Source organism: Equus asinus, chromosome 4 (assembly GCF_041296235.1).
Source record: "Equus asinus isolate D_3611 breed Donkey chromosome 4, EquAss-T2T_v2, whole genome shotgun sequence".
In the NCBI taxonomy this organism is placed as follows: Eukaryota; Metazoa; Chordata; class Mammalia; order Perissodactyla; family Equidae; genus Equus; species Equus asinus.
In genome coordinates, this window is record NC_091793.1 from 140,419,321 (window position 1) to 140,443,999 (window position 24,679).

Genomic DNA, 24,679 nt, shown 5'->3' on the forward strand with positions numbered 1-24,679 from the left:
CAGCTTACATCCCAGCTACAGAAAACGCAAGAAATACTCTCTCCTTTACAAAAGGGAACATGAAGTTCCTCACAGCAGTGAACGACAAGATACACGTAAATCCTGAGGAGTCAGAAGACAGGTCTGCTAAGTGTGAAATCGCCACTTAGGGTGGTACCTTGAACAAACCACCCAACCTCAGTTCTCTCATTTGGCAAATAGGGATGTTGATAATAGCAGCCATGTCATCACCAGATTGCTCTAAGGATCAAATGGTACAAAGCACACAACACACTAAGCACCATGCCCAGTAGATGTTAAGCATTGGACAAATGAAGATTACTATTCATAAACGCTAATCATATTATTACTACATTCTACCTGCCAATGACAAAGGCAGAGAATTTGTATTACCCCCGAGAAGCAGTTCACTTACTCTAGTAGGAAAAAACCCCAAAGACCTGAAATATTAGCTTGGTTAATAAAAACCACATTCATTACTGAGTAAATTTAATCACACAACAGTGTAACACAAAAATCAGAGCTTTCCCTTTCACTTTACTAGAATGAAGGGAAGAAAAGTTGCACTAAAAGTTTAAATTTAGCTCCCCTAAACGTCTGGATGTTCAGGAAAGGAAATATTGTAAAGCACTCTCTCTTTGGCCTGCTCATCCACCTGGCAGACATAAATCTTTCAGAAATTAGTTCAAATAAATGTGATATGAACTTCGGGAAAAAATATGCTAGACATAAGTAACTGAAAAAAGTAATTTTCAAAATCAACTTGATTGCCATTATGAAAAAGCAGCCTATATATCTGTAAGTATGAGAGTACTTTACCAACCATAGAAAGAAGTCAGCGGGCAGGCACGGAGGGATGCAAAGCACAAGGGTCACTTGTCACTCCGACATATGCAATCGTATCTGTCAAGTTGATGACGTCCCCTTTCTTCTCAATTCATATACCTCTTTCCCCCCATATGAATTGGCTAGAACTGCTGGGACAACGCTAACAATGGCGACCATTGCTATTCCTAACTTTAAATGAGAATTGCTTTGAGTCAATGGTGGGAAGAGTGCTGACTTTTATCATAAGACGCATTTCCTGTTACGTTAAGGAAGTATAAGTAATTTCTACTTCATTAACTGTCGTTTCTTTTTTTAAAAAAACTCAGAATTGGGGCTGGGCCAGTGGTGCAGTGGTTAAGTGCACACGTTCCGCTTTGGCGGCCCGGGGTTCATTGGTTTGGATCCCGGGTGCGGACATGGCACTGCTTGGTATGCCACGCTTTGGTAGGCATCCCACATATAACGTAGAGGAAGATGGGCACGGATGTTAGCTCAGGGCCAGTCTTCCTCAGCAAAAAGAGGAGGATTGGCAGCAGTTAGCTCAGGGCTAATCTTCCTCAAAAAAAAAAAGGAAGAAGAAAGAAAGAAGCTGTCTTGTACAGGCAGGAGATACAGTTTTAACACCAAGACCCAGGCATAGCCTAACAAAATCTGGTCCAGCTGTCCTAATTATTACTAGAAAGAAAAGCTATGAACCAGAGACAGGTCCACAATACCTTAACCAGAAATCCAACGTCCAAAGAAACTCTGAAACTAAAAGTTTTTTCATAACTCTTTTGGTGGCAAAATCTAATTTGACCTGAACTCATCTGACAGCAAAACCTGACCTGAACCAGTGTGAGGTTATTTAGTTTTTACCCCTTTAGTGTGAATATTTATATATTTTCCTTCAGAAATAGTAATATGATTATGAGGCGGTACTAAAGGTTGCAAGAGAAGTGTTACATAATATATGGTTTATGCACCTTCTTCTAAAGATCAAAAAACTCTGAATTCCAGGGGCCAGCCTGGTGGCTCAGTGGTTAAGTGCGCACGTTCCACTTTGGCAGCCCAGGGTTCACCAGTTTGGATCCTGGGTGCAGACATGGCACCACTTGGCAAGTCATGCTATGGTAGGCATCCCACGTATAAAGTAGAGGAAGATGGGCATTGATGTTGGCTCAGGGCCAGTCTTCCTCAGCAAAAAGAGGAGGATTGGCAATAGTTAGCTCAGGGCTAATCTTCCTCAAAGAAAAGACAAAAAAAACCCTCAGAATTGGTTAATTTTACTAAATTCTTTTTCAGCTTCTAGGGAGGTGATCGTTTTTCTCTCTTGTACTTTTTAAAATACAGTGTTTAGTGTTTAGTATTTCCTGATACAGAACTCTTCTTACATTCCCGGGATGAAAGCAACTTGGGCATCATGTATTCCTCTTTCAAGGTGTCGCTGAATTACACTTGCTAATATTTTGGATTTTTGGATCGTGAGAATAGTCTGGGGTTGTCTTTTTTGTGGTGCTTTGCCAGAATTAGGCATCCATATAACAATCAAAAAAAAATAGGGGCCGGCCCCATGGCCGAGCAGTTAAGTTCGTGCATTCTGCTTCGGCGGCCCAGGGTTTCGCCAGTTTGGATCCTGGGCACAGACACGGCACGGCTCATCAAGTCACGCTGAGACGGTGTCCCACATGCCACAACTAGAAGGACCCACAACTAAAAATACACAACTATGTACCAGGGGGCTTTGGGAGAAAACGCAAAAATAAAATCTTTAAAAAATTAACAATAAATAATAATAATTTAGAAAATCTTTCTCTTTTCTACGTTCTTGAACAAGGTAAAAGCACCGCAGCTGTAATGTTCCTTAGAAGGCTGCCTGGGCCCGCTAGTGCTTTTTTGTGCAGTAGACCAGGTTTTCAAATTTACCTGCATACAATGTAGCCATGTGACCTCTTATATTTAATTTCCTAAACATCTGTGATTCATTCTCATATTCTGAGTGTGTTCATACACATACTTGACACTTGTTCTTTCTTCTTTTGTTCATGATTAGGGTCAATAGAGGTTTACCTGTTTAATATTTTTACCAATATCCTCTAAAAAAACAAACCAAAATGTCTTGGATTTATTAGTATATCTATACATGTCTTCTAATTCATCAATTTTGCCATTTATCTGTTCCTACAGTCTTTCTGCTTTCTTTCCATTTCTTCTACTATTTTTTGCAACTTCTTGGGCTGAATTCTTTTGTTTTCATTCTTCCATCACTTAGTAATTGACTGACATCTATGAATTTTCCTCTGAGTATTGCTTTAGCCATATCCCTTAGTCAGTAATACACAAATTTTGATGATCAGTACTTTCTGGTTGATTTGGATTGATTTTTTGATTTCTCCTTTGATCGAGGACCTATCTAATTTTTTCAGATGGTACAGTTTTATGGACTCTTTTGTTTTAGTTCTGGTTAAGAATAAGGAGCATAATCTGCATATGTCTCCGCTTTTTGAATTTGACTGAGACTTTCTTTGGGGACTAATAGGTATTCTTGAACAAGAGGATTCGTTGTCTCTGGGGTATGTTGTTTGTCACATCGTATACCATGCTATCGACGTCCACCATGTTCTTCCTTATTCTGTCTGCTTGCTCTATCAAGGGCTGGAAGAGATGATTCAAAGTCCCCTACTATAATCTGATTTCTGTCTGTTTCTCCTTATATTTTTTGTTTTATAAATTTTAAAGCTGCATTATCTGATATATGAGATTCATGACCACTGGACGATCACTCTTTATAATTAGAAAATGCAACTCAGTTGATGCTTTATCTCTTGCATTCAGCCTTGTCTGACACAAACATCTGGACTCTCATTTTCTTGGTTTGAATTTGCCAGCTAAGTCTTTGCAAATCCTTTTACTCTCAAGTTTTCTGAGGCACTGTTTTAGATCATGGGTCAGCAAACTCTGGCTTAGAGGACAAACTGGGCCCACTGCCTGTTTTGCAAAGTTTTACCGGGCCACTCTCTTGTTAATTCATTTACATGTTGTCCATGGCTGCTTTCATGCTGTAACAGTAGAGCTGAGCAGTTACAACAGAGTGTATGGCCGCAAAGCCTAAGCCTGAAATATTCACCAAAATATTATTTGCTGGTCCCTTTTTAAATGCATCTCTTAATGGGTTTGACTTTTTTGCTCCAATCTGAGTGTCATGTTCTTTTAATAAATGAGTTTATGCAATTTATAATTTTGTATTTATTTATATGACAAATATTTCACCAATATTATCTTAGTTTTTTCAATTGCTTTTGGCTTTCAAGTCTATCTTTTTATTACATATTTCATTACATAGTGTGTTTATTTGGAAGATTTATAATCTGTGTCCTTTAGACAACATTTCTTTATTCCACACTAAGAAAATTAGTATACTTAGCATTATCGCGATTGAACTCATATTACAGACAAGAGAAAATTTCCCATTTTTGTAATTACCTACCCATCCCCAACTGAGTATTTTTTCCTTATTATTTCTACATTGCCATAGTTTAGAGCATTTTAATGTTAGCTCTACATTTAAATTGACTCAATACTAACGCTTTTAACTTGGTTTTCAATCCATCTCTTGATTCGATAGTTTATAATATGGCCAACTCCTTTCTCTGCCTGATCCCAAGGGCTGACTTCCGGGAACTAAGCCATGGCTTTTCTTTGGAAATATCTGTCAATTGATATGACACTTAAACTATAGCTTGCATGGACATAACATTCTTGGGTCATATGTATTTTTTGTTTACTGACTTTGTATATTTTTTTCCAAGTCTTCTAGAATGGAAAAGCCTGAGGCCAGCCTCTTAATTTTATAGGGAGCTTGTTTTTTGGTTTGTTCTTTCCATTTTGACCTAACAATAAAAGTCTTTAAATATAAAGACTGGAAACTGTTCTAGAATTTCAAGTTGTCTTTTATTGTAGGAAACTCTTCCTTAATGTCTTGAAAATGTTTTTCTGCTTCATTTATTCAATTGTCTTCTAATTATTGGTATGGTGGATTTACTGTATTCCATATCTATCACTCTCTGTCTAGTCTTTCTTAATTTCTACTTTTTCCATTGTAGATTGCTCAAATTTCTCAAGCTTACCTCCATTATCCCTAGCTATAGTGTGTATCTGCTGCTTTGAAAGTGATCTTCATTTCTATAATGACTATATTTTTCTCTCTCTTTCTGTTACCTAATTTATTTCTTGAGCTTTTGTATCTCATCTTTAAACTCCTGTTTCGGAGAAGCCATGTCTCACTTCAATTCCACACGCCACCTCCCACCACAAGAACAATTTGTTCATAATTTTCAGTTGCTCTGCTATTCCTGAAAATTATTATCCCCACACTCTTCCCTTGAGGCTTGACTCAATGCTGGACAAGGCTCCCCAGCTCACAGGGGCCCGCGTGGCAGAGTTTTAGGCGATGATAGTTTAGGCTTTATTTCTCCTCAGCTGACCAAGATCAGCAGCTCGAAGGCTACTTGCTGCCAGTTCTCCTCCACTCTCAACTCCTTGTCAAAACTGTACGACTCTACAGTTTGTAATTCAACCTCACCTCTCTTGCCACTCAGGGAACCCAATGTACATACCTACTTTACCACTCCAAGCATGGGGTTATTGGTTTTGTCCCCACGGCGTGTCACCTACTGGGGAGAAAGCTGTTCCCCTCGCTTTGCCCAAGTTCTGTAGAAGAAATCCTCCTCCCCTGGCATCCTCTCCTGCCCTGGTTCAATTTTCACTGCACTTAATAGCACTAATTCATATATTCTGATCACAAAGTTTTGTTAGTTATCAAAGATTGAGTTTTTCTGCTTCTTATTCTCCTTATTCTTTTCAGTTGGTTTAGAGAGGAGAGAACACAGATGTCAGTTCTCTGCCATTCACTAACAAGAAATACCCTTTAAAATTCTATATAGTAAAATATACCAAAATAACACCAAAATAATAAATTATATCTAATTTTTTAAACAAACATATTACTTTTGTAGTAATTTTCTATTTTTTTATTTTAAAGAATCAACATGCTATTAAAGAAGTTACTAAACTTGATTCAATTTATTTTCACTATGGCAAATTCAGGTGATTCTAGCTTTAATGGCAAGTATTTATTTATTAAACACTTAGGAAAAGCCCATCATTTTCCAGAAGCTGTGGAGTATACAATAGTAAGAGACATAATTTTTGCCTTTGGAAGATTATAACTTACAAGATGAGACACATTCCAAAGAAAGGAGGGGAATCGCTGGAGCCGCCCAGGCACAGCTCTGCGCACCCAGGACCCTCCAGTCAGCAAGCCCAACAACAGGCTGCTCCCTCTGTCCAGAGCAAGCCCTTCTCCCCTCTTTGTGGCCCCTCCCCTGGCCAGGCCTCATCCCCAGGCTAACCTGTCATGGTCACCCGTGCAGATGCCTGCAGGCCGAGTTGGTTACCGCTGCTCTGAGGTAGCCGGGGCATGTCCCTGCTTTGGCACTCATCACATTCTAATTAACTGCCTATCCCTCTGTGGTCTTCCCTCTCAGAAAACACACTGCAGAGGGAAGAAGCGTTCTCTGCTCATCGTGATAGCCCAGGGCCAGCACATGCCCGGAAGTTAACACGTGCTCAGGAAGGACATGCTGCCCTGAGAAATACTTCTGTGACGGGAACTCTTAATTCCAGGTTGCCTGCCCAAAACAAAGGTTACCAGACTCACCCACTGATCATTAAATAGTTTTTAAAAATCATTGAATTGGTACTTCAGATAGTCTACATAATAATTTCTAATCCCCATAGTCATATACCAAGAGAAAGTAAAATTTAGAAGCTTTAAAGTTTTTGAATATTCCATGAAGTAACATCATACATTTCCTCAAACAGATGTCATATAATTTGCTACCCAAAGTCTATTTAGAAAATAATGCTAATTATTCATTATTAAGTAATAAATAGTAATTTATTGTGATTAATATTAAATATCATTAAGTAAAGCTCACTTTTTTTTTAAAAAAAAAAAAGCAAATTAAAATCTGCCTATTCAACTTCCCTCAAATCTCAGAATCCACTAATCGACCCAACTGCCCCGCTCGGCATTTGCCACAGGCGCCAGCCTCTCGCTGATCACCTCGAAGCCCTACAAACAGGGGTTTAATTTCAACATCTTATAAACAACTTCTCTTCAACTTTAATTTTTTTACAAATACCTATGATTAATCTTTTCTTCTCATTTCTTTGATTTTTAATGTTTTAAAGTCCTACTAACAGCCAACTTTATATCCTTCTTTGCATCTTCCCTTCGAATATTCAACTGTTCTCCATTTTCAAGGCCCTCTTTTAAAGGCTCAATTTAACCTTTATACTCCATTTTCAATTCCCTGATGCATCCAGACTCACTTCACATATCATAAAAGGAAAGAAGGTGGGGGCAAAAGGGCCCTCTGCTTTGAAATCTAACTTCCTTCTAAATGACTAATATCAAAATCACTGTCTGAAAACTGGAACTATTCATCTGGTCTTCTCTACATTAATAGGTTTTCTCCTTTTTAATTAAAGAAATCATGACAAAAGTACTAAGGCATATCTCAGGAAAAAAAAAACCCCAAAACCTCTATTTTTTTCATTCTTTACTTCTCGCTTCCCACAACTGAAGTCGTTCTCCCCGCTCCACCAAAGGTGAAGTTCACAGCCTTCACTCTCTGACGTGTGCTGTACGAGTAAAGAAGACAGGAAACATACGATATATGAAGACAAAGTCCGCGGGCTCTTACTCGAACGTCTTGTGGACCCTGCTACTTGAATGCTGCCCGGCTGTCCAATCCATGAGGAAAAGCCACATTTAAGCTCCGCCTTTTAACACATGATGGACATCACTTGAAGAAGAAGAAGAAAATCCTAACCAGACTAAGTTTATTAACAGCTACAGCAGATACTGTCTCCAGCTGAGGAGGTCACTCGCTTGGACTATAACCAATCTGTGCCCCCTTCAAGAAGGGGACGCAGGCCAGTAAGCCCTTCAGAGCCCTAATCTAATTATCACCAAAAAGCGAAAATAACCACTACTGAGAAGAGTCTCACAGAAAAAATATTTCCACAGAAAGGACATATCCACAGACTGGAATTCAAGAGTAGGAAATATGGTTAGGTATAAAATTTTTAAAAAGAAAAAAATCCTCCTTGATATTATATGTTGGGTTTAATTGGAAAAGGAAACAATTCCTTTCCATACTTAGTTTCTTCTTGCAAATAAAGAAGAATTAAGACATTCGCAGGGAGAAAGGGAAGGAAGATAAGCTTTGAACAGCAGCAACCTACGGCCCTTTCAGTCTTCCAACAGCAACCATAAACCAATCTGACAGAAACAGGACCGGAGTGCGGTGCCACCTCCACGTGGAGCCCGCGTGTCAGGACTGTTCCTTTGCGTCTCGGGTTTCACTTAGTTCGCTGCTCATTTCGCGGCCACAACACCTTACCCTAATGGCCAGCTCTCGTTTCATATTCTACGCCCTTTTAAGAGTTTAGACCTACAGCATTCCTTACAATTTGTTCAATCCAGCACAAACCTAAATTCTCAGAATGTTAGTTTTCTAATACATTTAATATAAATGAAAATTTACTTATCCCAAAGGCATATACTTTAAAGTCTTAAAAATCTTTCCCCCTCATTTTAAGCTTTCCTTGAAATGAGTTTAATTCAACTTCATGGAGCACAGAAATGTAATAAGATCCTAAACAGACGAGTATATTGATTTTAAAAAACACAAAAACCAACACCCTACATATCAATGTGAAAAGCAGTAAAATTAGACTCAGAAATTATGAAAATCTATCAATTGATGTGATTCAAAGAGAAATATCAGTGACAAAAATTGCCTGTGACTCAAAAATATAAATAATATTCTGCATAATTAAAGTTCAAACTAGAATATTTAAAAACAAGTCAAATAAATGCTTATCCAAATGTCTATTATGTTCTAAACACTGCTCAAACAGCATTGTACTAGTAAGTTTGTGTTATGAATTTAACTTAAAGTGGCCTTGGGGCGGACTGAGCTCCTCCCCTGATGTGAGAGCCTAGGGTGGGGTGTGGGAGATGGTGTTCAGATCTGTTCTGCTAATTACTAGGGCGTGACCTTGGGCAAGTTATGCAAGTTTCCGTTTTCTCATATGTAAAGAGAGGATTATAATAGTATATACCTCACTGAGTCGTTTAGGAGAATTAAATTAGGTATTTCATGAACTGTGCTTAGCATGGTACCCAGCACATAGTAATCATTAATGTTAACTACTATTAGAAGCAGTAAGTAGTAGTTTATTAGTATTATCATTTTAATCTAGAATCTGTAGGGCTAAAATGCACTCTCCAGCTACTAGAGGTTTTCTGAAAGGCGCAGGTATTTCCACATTAAGTCAGCCCCTCCCACCTTCTGGGGGCTGGGCTAACAGAATCCACTGAGAATTCTTTCCTAGAATGCATATTAAAAATCTAATAAAAATATTTTCTACATTTTATAGAGCATCAACATACTGATGTTCTTGTGATGGAAAATACTAGCAGGATGAGCAGTGTTTGGTTACAGCATTTATCAGCTCCAATTAGTAATCCTTTACAAGTGCTCTCTGCGCCCCTACCCACGCCAGTCTCTCCCAATGTTACAGAGGCCCCACACTGAAGGGTAAGAAGAAAGAAGAAACGCTAAGTTGTAGCTATAGTCCTCCAAGTTCTTCTGTTCTAAGAATCTGAAACTAGTGGCCTCTTTGTTGCTAAATTCCACACACACTTTTCCCTCCTTATCTTATTTGACCTCTCTGCAGCACTTGACACTGTTGACCACTTTCCGTCATTGAAAATCTCTCCGGCTGCTCAGTCAGCGGCTTCTCCTCAGCCCCAAACTTAAATGTGTGTGTTGCCCAAGATTCTCTCAGTCCTATTCTACAGGGACGCGAGATGAAACACCCACTCCAGCCACGGGCAGACTGGCAAACTGTGCTCATCTAAAGGCAGCTGACCTAAACCAGTTCCTCCAAGTTGTCGTGATGTAAAAAATTCGGACCCTGGATTTCCAGATCTTCCAGTTTTTCAAAAGAAGATGAAAATCTAAATTTTCCCACAAAATCTCCTAATGTTTTTGTCAGCAGCTCATTCAAACGTTAAAATACAAGATGTGTGACCCTGAGCAAGTTACTTTATGAATCTGCTTCCTCATCTATACAATGGCAGTGGTACGGTCACACACCGACACAAAAAGTGTGAGTCAGACCAGACATTCCTACAGCCTTTCATTTCAACTCCTGCTCCACATCTACCCCAAGCCTAGAGGTTATTACCCCAGGTTTCAAACCAAACGTACAAAACTGGGAATGTATAAAAATGCATTTTTCTGGAGAGGGGTCCATAAAGATCATCAGACTGTCAGAAAAAAACAAGAATCACTGACTAAACCAAATTTTTCTACTTCCACAAGCTGGGCTGCCGTCTCTACGAGGATGCTCCCCAAGGCTGCCTCCGGGCAGCCTGTGCAGACCACTTTACCTCCAGATCAGCCTCTCCACTCACTGCTGCATCTCCACTGCCTCCACTTAGTTCACACCTTCCATCTCTTCTCAGCAGCTGTCTGGTCTAATTCCAGTCTCGCCCTCCTTTATTCCACTCTTTGTGCAACTCAAATCCTCTAAAACAGCAAATAATTTATTTGGCCAAAGGCCTTCAGGGTCAGCTTATAAAAGTAAAAAGAAAGCAAGTTCCTTAGCCTAATGCATAAACTCCGTAGGACCCGGCCAGGCTGACCTCTGCTTCTCCCACTATCTATTCCTATTCCCACAACTCCTACCATTTGCAACACAGAATACTCTTTTTGTCCTTAGGCATTTATTCATTCTTGCAGGGCCACCTCCTGGAATGCCTTCCTAATGTGCTCCCATGTGCTCAGGGCATAAACCCCCACTGGAAAGTCCTCACTCCAAGGCTTGCCCCTAGGCCAGGATAAATAGGTTTTCTTCCTCCAGGTGAATCTAACCCTTATCATTCAATGGCGTAATTGTCAGCTTTTTTCTCCCCCACTAGACTAAAAACTCCTCAAGGGCAGACAATGTGTCTTTGTATTACCAGGCCCACAGTTAACTGCACTGGCTTCAGCAGCTCCGACCATCGCCTCAGGCAAACATCCCACCCTCCCAAGGTGAGCCCACCAAAGCCACAGACCAGGCAGGGCCTTGTGACACACACACAAAGGATGCAGGCAGGTAACTTCAAGAGTTTAAAAAGAGGAGGGAGGAAGGGCAATCAGCCCAGTGCGAGGTTGGGGGGAGGGAGTCGTTGCAGGTTCAGATCCCGGGTGCAGACATAGCACCACTCATCCAGCCATGCTGTGGCAGTGTCCCACATAAAATGGAGGAGGACTGGCACGGATGTTAGCTCAGGGCCAATCTTCCTCACCAAAAATAATAATAATAAAAGGAGTGAAGTTAAGTAAACACACTTTCTTTGTCCCCCTGCCCCACCTTTACATTTGCCAACTCACAGAATTCAACAGCAGAGACCAGATTAACATAAAGCTTCGGAAACTTTCTACAAATATACTGCTAACTTTTTAATGGCACAGAAATATTTACTTGCCCCACAAAGGTAATCATAACATTCCATCTATACTCAAATACTTAGTATTATTAATAGAGTCAAGAACTCATTCACATTGAAAAAATTCCAGAATATTAACAATCTTTAGAGGAAAATATTATGTAAGGTCACGCACCAGGCACCATCCTAAGGCTTCGTGTGCAAGTCCTCACTGAATTCCCACAGCAGCCCTGCGGAGAAGGTATTGTCACTCCACTCTGCAGACGAAGAAACTGAGACCTGAGGAGATGAAGTCATCTGTCCAAGTCACACAGATGGGATTAAAGGCCAGTGTGACTCAGGCCAGGCTTTACCCAGCACACACACACTGCTAAGTGGAGGATCTCAAGCCGATGTTTCTGTTGTACGCATGCGCAATCACACAAAATAAGAAAGAAAATCTTGACGATGGTTATCTCCTGAGTGGGACAAATAGGTCTGAGTGGGATGAATATGAGCATGTACTGCTTTTAGTCCGAAAAAAAGCAAACAAATTAAGAGAAATGTTACTTACATGGCACTAACAGAAAGGGAAGGTGTGCTGGGGATTAACATTTAATGAGCACCCGCTGAGAGCCAGGCACATGGGCCATCCCATCTGACCCTTACATCAAAAAACGTCATTTCCATTTTCCAAAAAAGAAACCAAAGAAGTAACCCACCCAGTGGAAGAGCCGGAATCAGAACCCAAAACCCTGTCCAAATGCATCTGACTGCAGGACACCACGCTCCAGATAAAACTTCACCGAGAAGCCGTCTTAGAAAACCAATTCCATGCTGGGACAGAATCAGAGCCAAGCGGCCCGGCCCCTCGGGCGCGAGGCGGGAACTGAGAGGGGCGGAAGGCTCCACTGTAAGAGCTGGCCAGGGGCGTCTCTCCAGGGGCGTCTCTCCAGGGTCTCCAAGGGCCGGAAGCATCCCCCCCGCCGGGCTCCGGGGCAGACGCGCACCTGCCGGCGTGGGAAGGAGACCCCACTGCTGCTCGCCTCTCAAAGCGGAGGCTGACCAGCACAGGCTGAACGGCCTTGGCTGTGACGCCGCCTCGGGCCAGCCTCCCTCCCGCCGGGGTTGGCCCACAGGTGCCAGGCGGGCAGGGCCGGAGGACGCTGACTGCGCCCATCCACGCGGCCTCTCGCTGCCGTCGCCGTCCAGACCCGGACGCGGAGAGCGGGCAGCCTGGGGGCGCTCAGGGAGGGACGCACGGACGGCACTGCCGAAATGACAGGTTTAACTGTGGGTGCTCTGACTCCTAGAGGACTTTTTAAACCCATCTAAACTGAAATTTCAATTCTCTAAAAATAGTAGTAACACAACTTGCTGAGCACATCAGTCGGGGTGGAGGATACACACGTCCCCAAACAATCTCGCAGAGGAAAGACAGTCTGATTATTGAGACATCCATTAAAATAAACATCTACTTTGGAAACTGAATATTTAAGAATGAAAAAGTGCCTTTACCTTAGCAATTTAAAATTAACTCAATATTTAAATCTATTCGTTTCCAACGAAAGGTAACTTTTTCTGAGATCCAACCCATGCCTTCAAGAATAAAGGAGCCCGTGAAGCGATCGGGTTGGCAAATTAACACGTGTCTGGGACGGGGCGGAAAGCAGCACAAACTTCCGGGCTCTGCACACACCCGGGTTCGCAGGCCGGGCAAGGTGACGTCAGGATGCACCTTAACATCAAATATGAGGCCAAGGGATTTCTTAAAGGTTAAAATGTTGTAAGCACAGAGACGCGCGCCCAGGTAAGCGCGGGCCAGCACGCGCACGACGCGGGGCGCAGGTGCGCCGAGCCCGCCCCCCGGCCCGGGACCCGAGCGGGCGACAGCCGCGGACCGGCCCGCCCCTCCACCCCGGCGGCCCCGCAGCGGGACGCGGACGCGCGCCGGGCGACCCGCTCCCGGCGGACCAGGGAGAGGACCCGCCCGCCGCCCCGGACGCGCCGACCGGCCGGGACCCGCGCAGGGGAAGCGCGGCCGCCGCGGGGCGGGGCGGGCGCTGACCTCTCCCCTCTGCCCTCTCACCTCCCTCCCCGCGCCAGGGAGGGTGCCGCCGGCGTCCCCGACCCGGGAGCCGCTGCTGCGAGTCTAAGTTCTCCACAATTTTTTTTTCTTTTCTTTTAACTTTCACAACTCACGGCACCAAAATACAGCTCAAATCGAATCTGTCTAAACACAGGAGGGAAAAAGCAAGCACACCCGCCCCGCCCCGCCGGCTCGGCTCGCCCAGGCCCCGCGTCCGCGCGCCCCGCCGCCGCCTCACGGAGACGCGGCCCGGCGCCCCGCGCGCCGCCTCGGCACCGACCGCCTCGGCACCGGCCGCCGCGGGCCTGCGCCGCGCTCCCCGCGGGCGTCCGCAGGAGGGGCGCGGGCCCCGCAAACTTTTCCCGGCGCCGGGCGCGCGGGCCGTACCTGCCGGGCGGGCGCAGGGGCGGGCCGGGCCCAGGCCCCAGGAGTGCGGCCCGCGCGGGCCCGGGCGGAAACTTTCCGGCCGCCGCTGCACCTGCCTCTCGCCGCCCCCCGCGCCCCCGCCGGCCGGCCGCCCGCCCCGCCCCGGCCGGACCCCGCGGGAGGGGACGCCCCACGTCGCGGGCCGGGGGCGCCGCAGCCCCGAGCGGGCCGCCCCCCGCGCCCCCGCGTCCAGGCCCCGCGCCCGCCCGGCCCGCGGCGCCGCCGTCCCGCCCGAGGCCCGGCCCGGGGGCGCGGAGGCCGGGGAAGCGAGGGCGCGGCCGCCGCGGGCCCGGCCGAGGCCTAGCCAGCCCCCGCCGCCCGCACCCCGGCCGCCGCGCAGGCCGCGCCGCCGCCCCGCCCGCCGCCGCCACCGCCCGCCGCCCCCCGCGCCCCCGGCCCGGCCCGGCCCGCGCCGGCCCCTCACCCTTCCATCCTGCGCCCGGGGCCGGCGCGGGCCGGCGAAGCCCCGGCCTCCCGTGAGCGCGCTCGCCGGCCGCCCTGCCCGCGCGGCCCAGCCCGCCGCCCTACGGGAGCCCGGGGATGTGGGCCGGGCCTGGGCCGCGTCCGCTTACCTCGCCGCCGCCTCTCCTCCTTCCCGTTCGCGGCCGCGCGGACAGGGCGGCGCGAGGCTGGCGCGGGCTGGGCTCGGCCGCCGCGGCCCCGGCCCCGGCGAGCGCGCTGGCCGCTCAGGCGCGGGGGGCGAGGACCATGTTTTTATTTTGGAAACTCCACGGTGCTCCCGGGGTCGGTGCTTATTGAGGGGAAATCCCTGAATACACTCTCCAGCCAAGAAGGCAGGGCTGCGGGCGCCGCGGAGAGGCGGCAGCCTCCTACAGCACCACTACCGGCACCGCGGGGACATAGCAGCAGAGCCTCCGCTGCCCTCCGAAACGACAACTTTCCTACCATCTTGGAGCGGGCAGGGGGGCCGGGCGGGCCGGGCGGGCGGTCCAGGTGGGCCGGGCGGGCCGGGCGGGCGCCTCAGCATCCCCGAGGGCGCCGGGTCCTGGCGGGGCGCGGGCTTTCCGCTGATGACGGGCGTCTGCTTTCCATCTTTTTCCACGGTGGGGACAGGGGTACTTGACTCCTCTTTTGGGGGGAATGATGAGTTTTCTCCGTTCCAGAGCCAAGTTCTGCGTCTGGTGCTCAGTTTATCGGTGTGGACTTCAGGAGAGTCCGCCTCGATGTTGGTCTGTGTATGCTTTTGCACAGAGAGGCATTCCCAGGTTTGTGCGTGCTGTTTATAAAGATGTGCATGTGCCCCCCTCGGAGCCGAGCCCGCTGCCGGGCAGCTGCGGAGGGTCGGCTGTGTGTCCTTTGGTCCCGGCGCGAGAGCGATGCCCGTGGACCGTCCGGGGAGGCGGACAGCTGTGTGTCCGCGGAGCAGAGGAAGGCGCGCATCCCTGGGGCTGCTACAACTTCAGGAGGACTGGCCGCGTTTCTGGAAATCATCCTGATTCCGTTATCCTCTGCCCAGGAGGAAGGGTTACTGTCAGCCGGGAAGAGATTTTAAAAGACAGCTCAGGGTTTTCTTTAAGTAAAGTTGCTTGTTAAGAATTCTATCCAGACACTGAATTTTTGATTTATTTGGATTCTCTAAGGTTCAGGTCTTTGCTGCTGCATCACACATGTTGCTGTCCACTCTGTGTCACAGAATTGAGAAACGTGTCTGTTTTTGTTAGAGTTGCAATGTTGTTAGTTCAGAACTTCCAGGGTGCTGCCAGCCTGTGTAAGTGACTTTTAATAGATTGCAGTGGATGTCCTGAATCTACTTTTTTTAATGAGCACAGCTCAGTAGATCAATGGGCTCAAAGTTAGGCAATGCTGAGGTAGCAGGGAGGTGAGAGAGAGAAGGTGTGCCCACTGGGAACAATTCCCACAGGACTCTCATTCGCAGAGGATAACTTGCAGATGTGTTTCTATTTTTGTGATGGACGAGAATGGGAGAAAATGACCAGAGGATCTTTTTGTATGGTCTACAGGGAAGGATGACTTGAATCTTGTACTAAAAGTTATTTTTCCGACACATGTTGGCTAACCTGCGGGGAATGAATTTTTAATATTAGTTCTTTGATCAGTAGAATATTTAATTTCTCTAATTTAAAATTTATTACAAAGCATTTAGAAATGATGACTCCACTTAAAAATGTTTATTTTTTGAGCTTCCAAATTTAGAAATTCCCATAATGTTAAAGTCAGTTCAGATAATGCATGCATCAGATATTTATTGTTTTCATGCTGACCCCCATCTTTATCATCTAAATTTGAATACAGTATCTGAATAGTCTAGGTTTTCTTTTGTGTGTTTCTTTTTCTTCTTAGTAGAAAAATCTAAAAGTAATTAAAGTAAGACTGATTCTTACCATCTTGGAAACCTCACTTGTTGAAAGTATGTCCTATTTACACTTTTTTTTTTTAACATTTGAAGATCAAACACATTGGTCATGACAGGGAAATTACTTCCCTTAACGTAGAGCTCTAGTGGACTTAAGCAGAAGTGTTTTCGAACAACTTGTTGTTCCTTATATATGACATGACGTTATAGATACGCTTTGAATTTTTCAAGAAATTGAGATGTGTTTGTTTGAAGCTGACTGCAGCCTTTTATTCAGGCCCTCTTGTGACCAGCAAACTTATTTGCATAATGTCTATCTGGGGAAGGGGATATGGTGCGTAATCTTAGCATTTCAATGTCTTTCTCTTTATAAAGCTTGACTTGTACATGGCTGTAATCCACCATGTGTATCCACCAGCTGCGCTAAATAGCCCAGACTTGGGGAATTACAGCCCAGCCAAGAAAGAAATCCCACCATATCTGCAGTATTGGTGAATTTGGTCAGTGTTTATTTCAGTTGATAATTGATCTTATTTCAGGTGCTGTGTCTCAATTCCTAGAAGGTGCAGGTGCTAACAAAAATGACATAATTAGCCTTAAATAGCCCTATTTTTGCCCAGTAAATGTCCCAGTCCTCAAATCTGGCTCACATTATGAGCACCTGATGCATCTTGGTTCCTTGCTGGCACTTAAGTATGTGCTGCCATTTAATTCCCCCAAGAGCTCCAAATGTGTTACTTTGCTTCCCTTTCTCTCCTCTTCCTTCTTCTAGATACAGCTGGGACAACATTTCACTTTCAGGAAGTGTAGACCTTCTTGGCCCTAAGTTTCCGATAGGATTCTACGTTTTCCTCCTGCCCAGCGTTTCCAAGGTGCTTCCACAGCTCTGTCCTCTCTGTCTGGAAAGCTGAGTTCCTGCCGTGCACTCTTTGCCAAAAACACGCTTGGAGCAGCCAGCAGTTGGAGCCTTCTTCATTCATTAGTGCACCCAGTGGCTTATTTCACCTTCCTGAAGCCTTGTACCTAAGCCTGTCCAGTGTTTTGAGGAATGCAAAAATATAAATATATTTGTCAATTGAAATGCACTGTGATTAAGAGAGATTTCCTTCCTGATCCTGAAAATTAACAGTACATGTTGTAAAGCACTAGCACAATTAGAAATATTACCTATGGTTGTAAAATTAGGCTGTTTTTTTAAAGATCTAGTCAGCGGGTGACAGTGACCTGCAGCCGTGAGTGCCAGAGTTCACCTGTGTGACTGGAAGCAGTGGTGTCTTTATTTACTCTGTTATTAGGCCTTAATTTCACAAGTAGCTTTTTTGGCCTCTAATTGAAATAGGAAACGATTGCTTTAATATATATATTTACTAGTATTAGAATCTTTAATTGGTCTGTTTTTTGGTATTAATGATTTTAATTTTGTAAAAGTTAACCACCTTATTGTGAACACTATAGTGAAGTTATTAAGAAAATACCCGCCTGTATCCTTAAAAGGTCTCGTTCATAGATTGTGTGGATTTAAAGTGAAAGACTCATGCACCTTTAATGTATCAGAGGTCTTTAAGCAAGAAAGCCATGGCTTTATTGCGAGATGTTTGCTCACAGAATCACGACGTGTCAAAAAAGACACTGACAGCAGACATGGTTATACAAATTTAATCGGGGTTTCTGGAGGAGTGGGGGGCGGATATAAACCTTCCCTAATCATACAAATGTTTTTCTAACATTTCTAAAGACAGACTCTGACATCATCCCAGGATCCCTGGCTGGTGTGAAGACTCCCAAAGAGGTCAAAGGTAGAAGTGAAGTGGGGATTGTGCGTGGCCGAGAAGTCTTCAAAACCACACTATTTTGATGGCTGTAGACAAAACTTTTTTTCACTTTAAGCATTTTTGTTTTGGAAACATTTGTTGGTAATGTTTCTATCTAAAACAAAGATTATGGTTTTATTGTGGTTACTGTGCCCTGCAAGAAAATGTGTCTGAGACAAGCACTGTGTTTGGCAGACATCCACATCATAGCTTTAGACCTTCTGAGTATGAAGTTTGTGATACACGTTCATCTGTAGTCAAAGCACACGTGCTCAGGTGGTCTCCGAGGTCTACCCCCTGAGCCAGGGCGCTGAGACCTGCCAACTACCATCTGATGCCAAGCCAGAAACCAGGGAAATCTTTTCTTTGTAAATCCCCACAAGGGCCAAAAGCTCCTCCAGGAATGGGATGGCCACTGGTGGCAGCAGGGAAGACACACCCCTGTGCCACTGCACCGCCTCCCCTTCGTGCAGGCAGAGCGTGTGACATTGCAGCCCGGGCCATGCGCATCCTCAGGGCCTTCTGTCCACTCCTGACCTTAGGCTGAGGAAAACAACTCTCCAACTGCGGCCGTGCTCCAAGGAATGACTGGTAAAAAGAAAACACCCTAAAGAGTATTAAAGATCGAACTTGGGCAGAATTATAACTGATAGCCTTTTCTATAATTTATTCAACCTTTTCTATAATTTATAGTGAAAAAACTGTGTCCCAAAAGTGGTGCTTAGCTGAAACATTGTAGTAAGAAGAGAAATCTATAGAGCCCTCAGAGTAACCGGCAGAGGTCAGCACAAAGGGGACTGTTCATTTCTGCTGCCTTCCTGCTTAAGCAAGCTTTTGTAGGCCCGCTGGGAATTTAACCACTATTTCCATGGGAAAATAAACTCCAGGTTCCAAACAGCTAATTTGCAGTGAGGTTCTAGAATACAGCCCATTAATAAGTTTGGACTTCCTGTTCTGTAACGTCTTTGCCACGTATTGTTATAGACTGCCAGAGTTCAATAGTCAGGGTGTGAACCAAGGGGAAAATCCTCTCATTCAATTAAAATAAGGAATAACTATTAACACAATTCAAACAGCTTGACTTAAATTCAGGTAAGGTAGGTTATCAAAGACGTAAAATGGTAAGGCCCGTTGAAGTACACAGGGAGGAAGAAAGGCCTCCGTCAGTAACTAAAGTTGTGGTGTCGGCCTTAAGTCTCTGCTTTATGCATATCTGGGTGCTATATGATCTTACAGCAGGCGTTTGCACTTGGTTTCTTCTTAAGGAAAACCAGAGAGAAAGAAACGAGGGGCAGACGTAGGAAGAGTCCACTGGAGACGGCCAGCCTCACGGCTCTGTTAGGGGTGCTGTCGCCCCACAGCACGCCGGCCCCTCCTGTCCCGACGCCTCTGTCCTCAGCGCGGCCAGGTCAGCCCCACTCTGCTCCGAGGCCTCGCCACACCTTGTCCCTGCAGCCTTCTGGTGCCAGCCTGGGTCTCCACTGACCTCACTCGTCCTTCAGTGCCTTTTTCCCCGAGGTTTGTTTTCCCCATGTGCTGCTCCTGTGCACGGGGTGCACGGTGGGAAGAGCTCAGTCTTCTGTCCCGGCCGCCTGGCTGAGAGACGGCTCCACCCCTTCCTCGAAGCGTGGCCCTGGGGAGGCTCCTCCACCTGCAGTCTGGAACGATGGGGACGATGGCACCTCCCTCACCTCGCGGCTGTGAGGGTTAAAGGGCAGAGTGTGTGAGGCGCAGGCAGGTCCCCAGTGCACAGTCAGTGCTGCGCAAAGTCAGCTGCTCCCTGGTCTCTTGCCATTGAGCACATTCCAGGCAGGGTGGCTCAAGGTCAGGGAGTCCTGTTTTGGTTTTGTTTTGTTTTGTTTTGTTTTTAAACACTGCAAGACAGTGGACTTAGCAGCACTAGTCACAGGTTGAATTCAACACAGAGAAGATGAAAGAAGACCATGATTATGGCATACCAAATATCTACATTATGACAGAAACAGTCCATTGATTTTTGTTTCCATATTGTTGAATACCCAGATAGTTGACAGTCTGCAACGAAGAATTTTAAGTTTGGCTGAGATTTGGGGGTCCTTCAGAGTCAATCAAGGTCTTAAAAAATATAAATGGAGTACAGGAAGAATACATACAAAATACACAATAGGAGATAGTGTGACCAGTTAAGGCCTCTTCCATTAGCCATTCTAAAGAAAGAAATGTATTCACATTTCAGTATGAGGTATTGAAGAAGAGAGACTTTTCTGAAATGAAGCATAAAAAGGATTATGAAATATTTTTAGAAAGAGCCATTCCACAAAGGGAATAGTAGATGTTTCACACGTGTAGGATTTCAACTAGCTGTTTTGGAGGTCTGTTTTATTTTTTTTAAGTTTTTTGTGAGGAAGATTGGCCCTGAGGTAAGATCTGTTGCCAATCTTTCTCTTTTTGCTTGAAGAAGATTGTCACTGAGCTAACATCTGTGCCAATCTTCTTCCATTTTATGTGGGTCACCACCTCAGTGTGGCTTGACCAGCTGTGCTACGTCCATGCCTGGATCTGAACCTGTGAACCCTGAGCTGCCGAAGTGGAGCACACAAACTTAACCAGTACGCCACTGGGCCGGCCCCTAGTCTGTTGTTTGAAAATGCACACACAGATTAGGTAGACAAAGTGTGGGGTTTAGATCACAAACGTGTGGATGTCAGAGCTCATATTCATTTATTAGCTGAGCAAACGGGGGCAGGCTCCCTGGCCTCCAAGCCTCAGCACCCCATCTTAGCAGAGGTGCTGGAATAAGAGGATTTGTAGGACCATATGTAGTAAATATCTGACACCTACCAGCAGCTCCATAACTGTCAATTTCTATTTCTTGTCTCTTCATTGAATTCACAGAAAGTGCCTGGAATCAATACGACTTTAATTAGAAAACCGTAAAAAGGAGCCTTTCTCTGGAATCAGTTTCTAAAGTATTGAAAAACAAATACCAAATTAATTAGAATCCTATTTACATACTATTTTCTTGCATGATTTTTTAACTTTTTTTTAAACTTTTTATTAAGATTATGATAGTTTACAACCTTGTGAAATTTCAGTTGTACATTATTGTTAGTCATGTTGTAGGTTTTTTTAACTTTTTAAAGATTGGCACCTGAGCTAACATCTGTTGCCAATCCTCTTTTTTATTTATTTTTTTTCCTCCTCCTTCTCCCCAAAGCCCCCCAGTACATAGTTGTATATTTTTGTTGTGGGTCCTTCTGGTTGTGCTGTGTGGGACGCCACCCCAGCATGGCCTGATGAGTGGTGCCATGTCTGCGCCCAGGAGCCAAACTGGTGAAACCCTGGGCCACCAAAGCAGAGCATGCAAACTTAACCACTCGGCTACGGGGCTGGCCCCTTTTCTTGCATGATTTATATGAGATTTCTCTTTTTGATTAAAGTTATTAGCGCTCTTGAGTAAATGAAAGTTTCATTAAAAAAAGATATGATTGAATCATATACTTTGACAGTAAGAAGAGGCCCAGCCCACAAGCTTCTCTTCACTCAACTCTTGCGTTTCCCCAGCACTTGGCTCCAACAGACCACCATCACGGGGTCTGCTTACTCCGGGTGTGAGGACCTTGCCTCCACTCTGTGGCGTAGTGTGTTTGGAACAGCAAACTTAAGAAATCAGTTTAGCAGCTTATGACCTACTACAAGAACAGAATGACATAGAATAGAAAATATCCAAAGTCATTGTGGGCAAAGTCTCATTTCATGAAACGGTTCTCTCCAGTTACATGTGCATGTATGTGTGTTTTTATGGTGGGTTGAGAGAAAAAGTTGGAAAGCTACTGCCAGTTATTACTGTAAGGCTGGAATTTGTAGCATCCTGTAGCAGTTAAGAAGTGAACCAGACGGGGCCGGCCCCGTAGCCGAGCGGTTAAGTTCACATACTCTGCTTTGGCAGCCCGGGGTTTCATTGGTTCGGATCCTGGGCATGGACATGGCACCGCTCATCAAGCCATGCTGAGGCGGCGTCCCACATGCCACACTAGAAAGACCCACAACTAAAAATATACAACTATCTACTGGGGGGGCTTTAGGGAAAAAATAAAATCTTTTAAAAAAAGGTGAACCAGACAGTCCCTGTCCCACTGGCTTTACAGTCGAGGGAAAGGATAAAGATCTGAACTGGCCTGGTTGAAGACCAGTAAGAATAGTGGAGCCTGAGAAGAACTGGAGACCACAGGCTTAAAAATATTAAGTTTCTGGGCCAGCCCTGGTGGCCTAGTGGTTAAGTTTGGTGCACTCTGCTTCAGTGGCCCGGGTTGGGTTCCTGGGTGCAGAACTACACTGCTCTGTTAGTGGCCATGCTGTGCTTGGGGCCCACTTACTACAAAAATAGAGGGAGATTGGCACAGATGTTAGCTCAGGGTGAATCTTCCTCAGCAAAAAAAGAAAAAAATAATAAGTTTCTTAATTATTTCCAACCGCTGGCCAAGCTAAACATGTCTGTGGCACATTTGCTGTCTGATGAGAACATGTGACCCTGCATAGATTAGCTCATCAAAATGGGCTTGTCCCTGCAGCTTAGCTTGCCATACCTCAGAGACACGAGGGAGCCATTGTGTGGTCAAAAGAATGAGAGAAAACCTGGAAAGACTAGGACTTCTCTGCTTGGGAAAAATAAACTGAACAGGGTCGTGATTAAAGGCAATGAAGTAGGTCAGCTGAACATTAAGTTGTTTGCCTGTAAGTCAGAGACAGCTTGAATCTCAAGTGAAGTATTTAAGAGGAAAAGGAAGTATTTTCACACAGCAAGTTCTGATAATATAGAATTTGATTCAAAAGATGGAATTGTTGCAAAGGTTCACTTTGTAACAGTTGAAAATAGGAGACGGCCCAAACTGGTTAGCCTTCTCAGGTCGCACAGCATATAGGGAGTGCTGGCTGGGCGCTGTCCGCGCTTAGTCTCCTGGGAAGTCAAGGAAAATGCGCTGCACAGGTGTGCCCAGGGAGCCTGCAGTCCAGCTGCAAAGTGAACCCCCCACCTCCACCCCGGAAGCCCCTGGAGAATATGCAGGGCTCGGTGGAGAAGGGAAGAGGCCGGGTAAGGAGAGGCGGCGGCCTGGGTGCTGTCCAGGCCCGGCTAGGTAGCTGGGTGACCCCAGGCTGCTCTCAGAGCCCTGAGCCTCTTTGGCTCCTTGTAAAAATCAACACGAGCGCTTGTGTAGATTCAAGAAGATACGTAAAAGTCTCTAGCATGGTCTTGGCACATAGAAGATCGGTGTTTGCTGAATCTAAGTGGAGGGGTTTTATTTCTCTGGGGCAGAGGAAGCAGCCTCAGGTGCAGCAGGAGGGGGCGCGTCTTCGCCTCGGTACAGCGGAGGGTGTGTGCTGAAGGCTCGGGGTGAAGGAGGCGGTGGGCCCCAGTTAGAGGACTTGGAAAAAGGTAACAAGCAATAAGGAGCCACTGCTTGTCCCTAAGAAAAAGGATCTGCTGTTGAATGGTTAAAGGAGGACCTGTGGCGCATTCATGGCGCGCTAGGCAGTGTGCTCAGGATGCTGGGGAAACAGTAGCTCCTGCCCTCAAGAGAGAAGAGAAGCACGGTTTCAGGGATGTTTTATTTTTATTCAGGTCCAACTTTTAAAAATATAAGCTCCATGAAGTCTAGGGTCTTTGTCTGTTTTTCTTTCTTTGATCTATTTTGTTCACTTAGCATCTAGAATAGTGCCTAGCACAAAATATGCGCCATAAATATTTGCTGAGTCAATGAATATTTGAGAGTTTGAATTCATAAGCAGTACAATCTCTTTGAGACGATTAGATAATTAAGATGTGGCTTTTGGATCGGTTAAATGAGAAGCGTTCTGAGGAAGCGAGCATGGACTTTTTGTCAGTCTCACTAAAAGAGGCCCAATGATTGGTAAAATATCTGTACAATTCTATTTGGGTCAGCAGCCCTTGAGCAACTGTATTCCAGTTGACCTATTATAGTCTAACTAAAAAAATCTGTGAGTGGGGTTAAGTATATTCCACTTTTTTTTCTTGGCATATTTCTGTTGTGCATTCTTTATTACTAAAAACACTTAAAGTGTATTCACACCCTCTTTTAAATGACTAATGTTACTAAATACTGAAAACTCTACAGGTTAGCAAAGAAGAAATACGATATAAGAGAATCACTTGAAGTAAAAAGCAAACATACAAAAGGAAAAAACTATGGTTTTCCTTCTAGCCTTTGGTGTGGAACCTCTCTAGCATGTTTGAGCAAATATCTTTGTGCGTTCCCGTCCCCCGTTTTGTAGGACATGATCAATTATACCATCTGCTCCTTTGCATAACTTGGCAGCTGTTAACTGACTAACATTATTCCCTGAGTTTTGCTGTCACCGTAGATGGTTCTAGAACATAAGAACAAAAGATTTGTAAGTATAGCTTTCATAATCCAAGTTTACTTTAAATTACAGAGGAAAAAAAAAAGAATCAATATTGACCAACTGGGAAGAACTAAATAAATAATTACGTAGTCATAAATCATTTCAGTTTTCTCAGAGCTTATTACCTGATGTTTTATATAGCGAAATGTTTTAAGTGTATAAAGCAAGAGCAATTAAGTAACTTAATACCAACAGAATCCGCACTTCGAATGGCGGAAGAAAGGATCATCTCCGTTTGTGGTGAGATCACAGAT

At 45.0% G+C, this 24,679-nt stretch overlaps 1 protein-coding gene and 2 long non-coding RNA genes across 9 annotated transcripts in view; 2 read left to right on the plus strand and 1 right to left on the minus strand.

Moving 5' to 3' along the window:
- INO80D (INO80 complex subunit D) overlaps nt 1-15,296 on the minus strand; it is a 63,502-nt gene extending 48,206 nt beyond the window's left edge. Inside the window, exon 1 of one of the 6 annotated variants that reach the window (XM_070508450.1) lies at nt 14,784-15,296. In XM_070508450.1, coding sequence (XP_070364551.1) covers nt 14,784-14,865 — 82 coding nt within the window. In that variant the 5' untranslated portion in view covers nt 14,866-15,296. The other 5 variants (XM_044768346.2, XM_044768344.2, XM_044768345.2 and 2 more) reach the window with 5 other exon arrangements.
- Nucleotides 13,055-24,679, plus strand: part of LOC139045149 (uncharacterized) — a 32,122-nt gene continuing 20,497 nt past the window's right edge. For both annotated transcript variants that reach the window (XR_011503016.1, XR_011503017.1), the window contains exon 1: nt 13,055-13,172. This is a non-coding gene — a long non-coding RNA (uncharacterized lncRNA). The remainder of the gene's footprint in view (nt 13,173-24,679) is intronic.
- Nucleotides 14,964-17,293, plus strand: LOC123285136 (uncharacterized). Its single transcript, XR_006526651.2, has 2 exons — nt 14,964-15,103; nt 16,985-17,293. It is a non-coding gene; the product is annotated as an uncharacterized lncRNA (long non-coding RNA).